Here is a 10,051-nt window from a genome sequence, read left to right as displayed (position 1 = left end):
TTCTCATTTAACTCCTTGCAAGAAGCGTCTTCCACCACCTCCACATATTCCACGCGTACTGTGGCTGTTTGCATAGGTGCACTGGAAGGTTGATAACATATAATTTCTTTGGTACAATTCTTTATCAGTGACTTTCTAAGTTTATAAACCACACCAACATGAACCTCATGCCTATCTTTAGGGAAATTGAAAGGTGCATGTTCCTGTCTTTGAGATGAGATAATCAGTCAGTTAACAACATGCCATAAAGCCACATTGTGCTAAAATGCAAATACTTAGATATGAGATACATACAAATCTAACTTCGACCAGCATGTCATTTGGGATTGTGTAATTCTAATCTTCATGGGGTTTCAGGTGGAAATTGAGTCACTAAGGGGAACAGCTGATTGAACAGCTGACAGCTTCTATACCACAGAGCACTTAAATAAAATACAGATCTCAAAAAGGTAATAATGACAACAAAACATAATTATAAAACAGCTAATATAGGGAATTTGCTTAATTATATAGAGAGAGGTAAAACAGATGGACACTTGACACTTGTTAGTCATAAAATATATTTATTCAACTAGTAAAACATCCACTTCCAAAGTAGAACACAACACATACTCATGGGATAGCCCTAACAGGGATGGGAATAAGGCCTTTTTATTTTTCATATTCATTACAATCTTTTTGGAAATGCATCACTTTTGCCTTTATCATCTTTAATTTCAGAAATGCATACATGGTCTTTTATTCTGGGGCTATAATCTTCATTTCTGTCTTGAGTTTGTTGGTAGGATAATTTCATCCTTGGATTTGTGCGATTGTGCGTTTAAAGCTTTAGCACTGAACACAGGGGGGTTTCAAAACAACACATGAAAGGATTTGTTACACATTCCATTTCATTTTGAAAAGGCGGATCATTCCTTTGTATTGCTATATTATCAGGACATCAAAAATGCAGATGACCTTTTGGGTACAAAACACAATTTAGGAATCACAATATTTTGCATAAGCTGTCAGGCAAAAAAAAAAAGACATAATCCATAATAATAACAAAATCACAACACAGGATGACAAACACATGAAAGATTTGAAGATTAGGCTGTAAAAACATTAAGCCATTGTCATGATGTTCAGTAGCTAGCAGAAGTCTGTCCTCATGTCCTTTGCTGCTTTAAACTAAATTTAAATCAATAAGCAGGTCAGTGCCTATAGGCATCATGTCTGCACCAGACTGTGTATGCAATGTTGTGTGTGTGTGTGTGTGTGTGTAGGTGCCAGAGGGGGATTTTCTGAGTCAATCAGTTGTGATGGAGGCGGCTGCAGCATTTCATTAAGCTGCTGTGATGCAGAGGCTGGCAGTCGGTCAGAGATTACAGACAGACTGGCAACGGAAGTGTATGTGTCCTGTGTGTCTGTGTGTGCATCTTTTTGTCTGCACCTTACCCTCCTCACAGATGGTGACATAGTTTCATCCTTCCCCTGTCTACTGCAACTAGCTTGTGCTTTCTGCTTCCTGCTGACTCAAGAGCACCATTTTGACTTAATTCATCTTCATTTTACATCCTTGTGGTGTTTGTTGGACAAAGAAGACCTGCACACGCCGGCGTAATGAAAACATTGGCACCAGATGCTAAATCGGAGTAAACGTGTCGCAGTCACCGTGAAGTGTTTGACTTATAGAATAAATTATGACAGGGCATCTTTGCTGGCTTATTACACACATACAAAAAGAGATGCAACCCCTGCAAGAGCTCCATCTCACAGTTAGACTGCCCCGCAATAAAAGCAACGGGCCACAGGAATTTTAATTCTTCTAAAAATTGGACGGAGAGAGATATGTGTGCTTTGTGGCTCACTGCTAAAGAGGTAACTCTGGGTGTCTGACTAAAGGAAGGGGGAAGGGAAAGGGCAACAGGGCAGAAAGGGTATAAGAGGGGGAGGGGGTATTACTGGAAGGAAGCACGGACAGAGCGACCCTTGAGCGGCTGGGGAGGGCGGTAGTTGTCCACCATGCAGCACTCGGCCTCACCCTCAGCAGAGAAGAGCAGGCTGCGGAATTTGGCCATCTGTGAAAACGGAGAAGACGGTCACGTTAGTCATTCCTGCTGACCTCCTGTGACTGTCACTCAGCAAACACATCAGTAGTCTCACCGCTGAGTCACTGACTTGAGATCAGAGCCTTGTACTGGGGAATTAAGTTTAGCAGTTGTTCTGTTGATGCGTACAGAAACAGTTCGACATTTGAGAAAATACGCTTATTAATTTTCTTGCCGAGAGCTGGGTGAGAAGATTGATACCACGCATGCCTGTACACTAAATATGAAGCTACAGCTAGCAGCTGGTTAGCTTAGCTTAGCATGACTGTAAACAGAAAGAAACAGATAGCATGGCTTTATCTAAAGATAACACAATCTGCCTACCACAACCTCTGAAGTTCACTAATTAAAATGTTTCTCGGTTGTTTAATATGTCCAAAAACCAAAGTATAAAAACTACAAATTCTGGTTATTAACTGTTTCTTGTCGTTACGCTAAGTTTAGGCTAACTAACTTCATATTTAGAGCACAGACATGAGAGTGGTATTGATCTTCTCATCTAATGAATAAACATATTTTATTTTATTACTACTTTAAGTAAAAATACTCCATTTGTAATAACGTCAAGTTGTGGTTGTACAGAGGGGTTACATTACTTTACGTTACGTTACTTAGTGGGCCTCACAGGTGCTGGTAGGTGGATTTTGTTACCTTTCTACAGTGCCAGGTTACCTGTTTTCCCTGTTACTCATGTCAAAATAAGGTAAACAGCTTCATAGTGCAAATAAGTGTATTTACTAAAACGTCCAACTGTCCTTATGTAAGTCAGGCTGGGACAGAAAAACAAGTCAGTGGCTACAGGATGGTGTCAGGGATTTGTCATTAACTCTGGATAATGAATTAGTCCATGGTTACTAAACTGCTTCAGCTACTTAAGTATAATGTACACAGTGAATTACTTCAGATTGTGGGAGTATCCTCTCACAATCACCTAAAACCAAAACATGAACTAATGACATGTATTTATTAATTTTTTTCAGATTTATGAATGAGTTCTTTGTCATTATCTGCTTGACCAGCCTTATAGTGCACTAAGTCTAAAGGTTATGTCTACACGTCTCATATGTTTACCCTCGAGGGACATGCTTACTGCCATGAAATAAACATTTGACCAGGCAGAGTTCATTTTCACATGAAAATGAGCACTGGTTATGAGGGCAAAGCTGCCTACAGCGGCTGTTAGTTTAGATATGTGTGGTTATAATTCAAATATCAATTTCAGTGGTGCACTTAGGTGTAATTATAGAAGTTAACACTAAGTAAATGAAGATCAGCATGTGTCAGCTGTGTTTGTGGATGAAATTACACACTCTATGAAGCTGCGTCTTTTTACCTACAGAATATAATGTATGTGTGATTTCCTGTTGACTCTCCACACTGAAACAGAGAGATAGTGTGGTCACCAGGATGTGTGTGAACTCTGGTTTGTGCTCGTTCTCTTGATTTGCCAAGTATCTCTTTTTCATTCTGAAAGTGAAATAGGCTACTGTATTGCCTTTCCTCCCAATGCAGAGGTTTCTTCTTCTTGTTTCAGCTGCACAGCTAATCGGAACAAATAAGCCTTTGATTAAGATTGTAGTATAAGAGAGGATTTGCAGACAGGGCTATTCTAGGCCGTGGGCACGCAGCCAATCTGCTACCACTGAATGGGCTCTGTGAGCAGCCATACCTGCTCAGAGGTGACACTGATTGGTTCTTTGCAGACAATCCAGGTGACACTCTCCAGCAGAGGGGGTGTGGTCAGAGAGCCGTCATATGTCCAGTAGTCGAGGCAACCAGGGAGCAAGGTGGAGGGGTCGAAGCCAGCGAAAGTAGTCTGCTTGCCCTGAAAACAATAAAGAAAGTGAAAGGAAGTGAAGAGGTCAGTCAAAGACCTTAACATACACAATCAAATGCAAGACAGTATGGTTTTTATAGAAACATACTTTGGCCTTGATGGCATCAAAGGAGTCCAGCACCTTCTGGAGACTGGCATTGGCATCACCAATCTGAAAAACAATAATATACATAATGCTTAAGGTGAATCATCAGCAAACAATACTATCCATTGCAGTAACTAAACTATGCACTGTGGTATAATTACTGTATGGTTGAACAGTTACTACTGACCTGCAGGAATACTCCAACAACAGCAAGCCCATCAGGCTGCTTAGCAGCCTCACCAAAACTTGGGTATTTGGTGTTCCAGTGCACCAGGTGGAGCTGGGAATAAAGGAAATAATCAAAAATCAACAAAAATCTTGTCATTTTCTAATCTGGTAACTGAACCTTTAGCGCAATTAAATAACGTAAACAAACTTTGGAGCGTCCGTTCTAGCTCATTTTGCTTCAAAAATTATTTTTGATCAAGATAAGGGTTGGGGATAAAAACGTAATGATGTAAGACAACAGGTTGAGTGGAAGTAAGTGACCTGGAAAAGGAAAGGAAATAAGTTCTCTACTTCTAATCCGAGAGTCAGGGAATGTTTTTTCTCCACCCATGATGGTTTACTCCAACCAATGAGATTATTTCTTCCTTTAGAGCAATTTTGCACTTGAGAAATGTTAACAAATATAATAAAAAATTCTAATCTGCCTTTTTGCCTTTGCATGTCAGCCTCAGTCAAACTACTATTATGATCATCCTAATGGCTCTGAGCATCCTTACCTCTGCAGGATACTTGGTCCCTGCCACAGTGTGTTCAGAGCCTTTGTCATCAGAAGCTCCCCAGTGGAAGTGAAACTGCTTGAGCCTGTAGATCCCTGAGATCGGTCCGTCTGTCAGAGCTGCAAGATAAACACACATCTCCCATGAGTTCAACCCACACTGAACGTGGGTGGTGCTGAAGTCAGCACTGACTGTGCAACACTCATAGAAAATGATAAAATGAGGTTTTAAACATGCTACTTTGAAGGAAATATCTGAGCAGAAAATATGAAAAGACAAGGAATAGGTTAACAAGATGTGGCACAGGCCACGTAGACACTCCGGTGGCAGACTTCCTAGTCTGGAAGCAGACTCAGTTCCTGTTGTGTAAGCTGGTCAAATTGAGGGTTACATTCATTCCAGGTATTGTTAACATCAAACCTCCTTCCAATGTTACATAATGTATCTATTTGCAGTTTAAAAAGTAGTTGAAACAATAGCAGATAATCCTGTTTGTTCTATTTCTGGTGCTATGTTATAAAATGCTGACTGACACACACACACACACACTGAGCTCTCCAAACAGGATATTTGTTTCTCAGTAGTTGGACTTGAATTTTGAGGGTGTGTAGGATTTAAAGAGATTACTAAAAATAAATAAAAATAAAGAGGCTTCGGTGTTTTCCACTGTGCACACACATGATGCATGACATGATGTATGACAGACTGACATGGAGACTTAGCTTATCCTTTATTTAGAAGGGCAGGGTGGAAAATAAGTGAAATACTGAGAGGCTCTAACTCATAGCTCCTATTCTTGGCTAAAAAAGTGCCTTTGTTTTTTTCATCTTGATGTGTGTCCACTAGAAATAATCCATGTGATTGTGTTGATTATGTAACCATATTCTGCATTATCCTCGGATAAGCTAAAGGACAACCAGTTCCAAAATCCTAAACATAAAAAAGGACAAGCAATTGTCTTTTTTTGAAATCAAATCGTATATGAATGGAAATGCAATTAAACAAAATTGAGGAAAAACGAATGCAATCTCGATTTTATTTTATAGGGGGCAAAAAAATAAAAAATCAATGGTAGGCCTATTTTATGGTAAATCATTCCCACGCACGTTTGGCGCATTAATAGTTAAGCAAGCCAGGGTTTGTTTGCAGAGTAACCTTCGTTTTTTGCGCTTCTGACCTTACTGGAAGCAGAAAAGAGTTGGCGTGGGAAAGGTTTACCAGGGGTTACATTACCAATTCAATTAGTATCTGCATGCTTTGTGCTCGGCTTTTGAATGGAACCCCTGCAGCCTATTCAACATTTCTTTTATTAAAAAAAATCAAGGTAAAAAAACATACAAATGTAGTCTGATGAAATAAAATCAAAATCTATGTCCGTATGTTTGATCACTATTAACAAACCTATTATGGAAACAAGGGCGCATGACTCATGCATCCATATAAATATTAACCTAATATTAACATGCTTGAGATTTATAATGTGGAGATTGTTAGAGCTGCAGTATGCACCCGAATGCCGCATTTTGAAGGTTACTGCATTCTGTAAATCACCACCGAGATCTTCTTTGTTTGTGAACCGTCCAATAATCGTACAGTTCTTCTATTATATCTACAAAACATTGCGATAATAACTGAAAAAAATAGGAAAGTGTTGTGTTTTCTCTAGGTTAAGACTAAACACTACAATGCAAATGTATTAATCAGATTGTGGAGCTCCCCTGAGCGGCTCCATTCATACAATATCAATGTCACACTAACTTGAGCTGTCGGTGTCATCTGCGAAGGTCACTTGGAAGGAATGTCCGTTGTTGAGAATTTCAAGGCAGGTGGAGGGGTCGTACTTCAGGTTGAGCGGCTTCAGTCCTGCGTCGTATGATGCTTCACCAGGTACGATGTCAATGGGAGACTGGCGGGGTCCATTGGCAATAGGGAAATTACCAGCCCACTTGTCGGGTCCTAAAAATGATATAATAATAAAACTGTGATTATTAGAGTATTAATCTGAGAAATTTACTCTTTTATTAAACAAATTGCGCGTTCAGGGATGGTGATGTGCTTAAAACGCGCGTAAAAAGCCCCCCAAATATGCAGAAATAAAAAAATATCTGCAGTGACCCGTGCTTCTATTCATTCAGCACACTGCCGGCTGGCATGACTGGTTTTTATCATTCCTCTCAGTAATGTCACCCCTATACATTATAAGCATGTACGTGCAACGAGCGCCTCACCGTTGTCTGCTGCGTATCCCCAAGCATGAGACATTGTTACAGTTTGGATTTATGAATATCTACAGCCGTAATCCCCTAACGCGAGTCGTTCCCCTGCGCAAAGCAGCCAGTGTCTTCCACCTGACAGCTGCAGAGCTTATATAGGGTCCCCGTGTCCATCAGGCTGTTGTTGGCCACATGATGTTCGCGCAATGACCGGGAGGAGTTTAGATGCGCTGCAACGCTTCAGCACAGTGGATCAATGAGTCTCTCCCTCTCTCTCTCTCTCTCTCTCTCTCTCTGCTGCTGCGGGGGTAAAGTCTTCATTGACACACTACAGTATGATGAGCTGGATAATATATTCCTAGAATCACAGTGCTGCTGAACGCATTTTCACCTCTCAGACAACGGGTTAAACTTGCCTGTCATGTCAGAAAGTAACGGAATTACGCTACAGCATGGGGCATAGTGTCACCTTCAAACTGAAACTCGGCTTCAGCTGTGACATGAGCTTATATGAAAGAACCACTATGGAAACACAATAACAGTACCGCGCAAAAACTGAAATCTGAAAGGTAGATGAGCCTCAAATACAAAAAAGTTCATTAAAATATCAAAAAACATACCTGTTAGTGAGGTATTTGCATTGCCAACAAACATGGGCCTTAATTTAAATGACAGTGTAACATTAATGGTAACAATGGTTGTTTCAACATTGTAGTTTATGGATTCTCTAAAAAAAAGATGAATCTTTCCCCTATACTGGAGTCAGCTAGGAGATCTTAAGATGGATCTCCGAGGTAATAAAAACAAAAAAATAAAAAAAGTATTATTTTCTATAGGAAAATCATACACACATGTTGAATGAGAAACATAACGTGTCTTTGGAAACGACAATGAGCCCGCATGGTTCTTGCACAGCTCTGCGAGACAGATAACACAAACTGAAGGCCTGCTGTACATGATTTTGTTTATCAGTGATGGTGCTGCAGCAAACACATCTGAGGTGCTTTACGTGTAAAAGTGAGCCAACTCAGTGTCTGCTGATATAGAAAATGCCTAATGGGCTGTGGCACAACATATTAATATTACCCATATGCTACTAACATGCCATACTTTGCATTAACAGTATAAGAGAGCTTATCTTATTCTCCAGTTTGGCTGCATCCTAGTGGTCAGTGCAGCTCAGTGTACAATGGTAGGCTCAGTTTTTCAGAAAATCACACACCTGTAACGAACACAGCTGTGGTGGTACCGTGGTGCCATCTGCTGTTGGCCTATAAGACCTGTAGTTAAAGGAAATTGTTTCAATTAGTTTGTCTTTTTCGTTCATTTTTCTTTTTTCGCCTTTTGATTTGCAAACAAACTTAACAAACGGAAAGGAACTGACTTTTAATTCCGAATAATGTAATTACATTAATGGATTAAGATTATTTCAGAATAATCTATTAAGTGGTGGAATGTAACTGAGTACATTTACTCAAGTACTGTAGGCTAACTTGATCCATGCAAGGTACTTGTATTTTCCGTGCCACTTTCTACTTTCTAAAATATTGTACTTTCTACTTCACTTCAATTATTTAACAGCTTTAATTACTTTGCAAATTAAGATTTTGGAACACAAAACATATACATACAAACACATGTACATATACAACTGAAATTATTAGTTGAACAGAAATTTAATTGGAAACTATTTTGATAATCATTTCAATCATTTTTTAAAAATTTACCAAAAACACTCAATAATTCCAACTTCTCAAATTAGAGGATTTGCTGCATTTCCTTCTGATTATTCTAATTTCTTTTTAATACTTTCGAATTTTGTACACTGTTTTGACAATGTGAGCATTATGAACGGTATCATTTTGGGGCGACTGTGACAGCAGTTCAGAATTTTTATACACTAAACAATCAATCGATTAATGGAGAAAATAACATGCAGTTTAATCACAAAAAAAAAACAGTTCTATACAAAGTACTTCAAAATTAGTTTTACCTCAACCAAGTACAATCCTTTAAATGACTTTATTAGTTTATAATGACATGGTAGGGTAAGGCTACTTTAAGTACATGTTTACTGATTATAGTGCACTAACATACCCTACTTAATATTGTAGTGACATTTTACAGTTTTTGCATTGCAGGACTTTTAACTTGTACTTAAAAAGTACTATTTTTACAGTGTGATATTGGCATTGACCTTCAAACACAATGCCACTTATAATATATCTATATATATAATCTATATGTATATAGATATCCAAAATGTAAAATCATAGACCTTAATGAAGTTCAATAGTAGGGTAATTTAGCGCAAACATGTTGCTAAACAGTGCGTGGTATTCTTTGGCATTATTTAATCTGTTAAAAATATAATATAAAGAGTCTTCAGCATTTGCAAAAGATCTCTACTTTGTGCTTTTATTTTTTAATAAAAACGGAAGTGGCGTTTTCTTAATTCGGTTAGTTTGGCGCACCTTTCCTCACAGAAAACCAAATATTCCGGGTATTTTACTGGTTTTCCGATTATAAATTGAACACGAAGAATTTTAAGATCGTATTTTTTTCGTATAAGAAGAGAAAAAGAAAAAACGTTCAACATCTACGCGGTGTCATCGGACACTTTTAAAAGCAAGCAACACTTCCGTCAACGAGGACATCTTTCAAAATAAAGGCGTTTTGTGTCGCCAACCTTCAGCAGTCGACTGAAAAAACAACAACAAATAAACAAAACAGGTGACATTATGTATCGTAGACGTGTCCCATTTATTCCGCAACAGCTGTTTGTCGCCACTAATTACACGACTTGACAAGAGTCGTCGCCGAGGGGCCGTCGCACAGAAATGACGCGGCTGAAGAGGGCACACGTGGGTACTGGCGCATGAGGACGTCAACACCGTCAACACCGTCAACACCAACAAACCTGCTCCACAAACAAGGTGTGTTTACGCGCATCGTGTCGTACGTTCGTCAACATGTTTTGTCAAAATAATGCCATTAGGTAACATTTATGAAGTTTATTAGAAAACGACGAAGACAAGTGAACGATACAGCCTCATATGTGCAGTGAGGCTGACAACAGCATGAGTGTGTGTGTGTGTGTG

The 10,051-nt window shown here is 39.1% G+C and overlaps 2 protein-coding genes across 2 annotated transcripts in view; one reads left to right on the top strand and one right to left on the bottom strand.

Moving 5' to 3' along the window:
• Positions 1-546: 546 nt before the first annotated feature.
• On the bottom strand, positions 547-7,127 carry LOC118340372 (carbonic anhydrase 1). Its single transcript, XM_035678315.1, has 7 exons — positions 6,966-7,127; positions 6,496-6,693; positions 4,738-4,856; positions 4,200-4,292; positions 4,016-4,078; positions 3,760-3,915; positions 547-2,060 (listed from the first exon to the last, which is right to left on the bottom strand). Exons 1-7 carry the CDS (start codon positions 6,997-6,999, stop codon positions 1,941-1,943), a joined length of 783 nt encoding a protein of 260 aa, XP_035534208.1. The 5' UTR covers positions 7,000-7,127; the 3' UTR covers positions 547-1,940.
• Positions 7,128-9,797: 2,670 nt separating this feature from the next.
• Positions 9,798-10,051, top strand: part of rbis (ribosomal biogenesis factor) — a 2,881-nt gene continuing 2,627 nt past the window's right edge. The window contains exon 1 of the mRNA XM_035653872.1: positions 9,798-9,886. Coding sequence (XP_035509765.1) covers positions 9,829-9,886 — 58 coding nt within the window. The 5' untranslated portion in view covers positions 9,798-9,828. The remainder of the gene's footprint in view (positions 9,887-10,051) is intronic.

Source organism: Morone saxatilis, unplaced genomic scaffold (assembly GCF_004916995.1).
Source record: "Morone saxatilis isolate NCDOM2014 unplaced genomic scaffold, NCSU_SB_2.0 Contig0, whole genome shotgun sequence".
In the NCBI taxonomy this organism is placed as follows: domain Eukaryota; kingdom Metazoa; phylum Chordata; class Actinopteri; family Moronidae; genus Morone; species Morone saxatilis.
The sequence above is the reverse complement of the archived record's forward strand: the minus strand, read 5'-3'. Positions and strand labels throughout refer to the sequence as shown.

Bases quoted from the DNA above. Each gene is read 5' to 3' on its own strand.
- LOC118340372 (XM_035678315.1), bottom strand. From the start codon at position 6,999: ATGTCTCATGCTTGGGGATACGCAGCAGACAACG. The intron at 4,857-6,495 runs GTTAGTGTGACA...TTTATCTTGCAG, and splicing joins AGATGACACCGACAGCTCAA to CTCTGACAGACGGACCGATC. The intron at 2,061-3,759 runs GTATGGCTGCTC...CCGTTTTCACAG, and splicing joins TCAGTGTCACCTCTGAGCAG to ATGGCCAAATTCCGCAGCCT.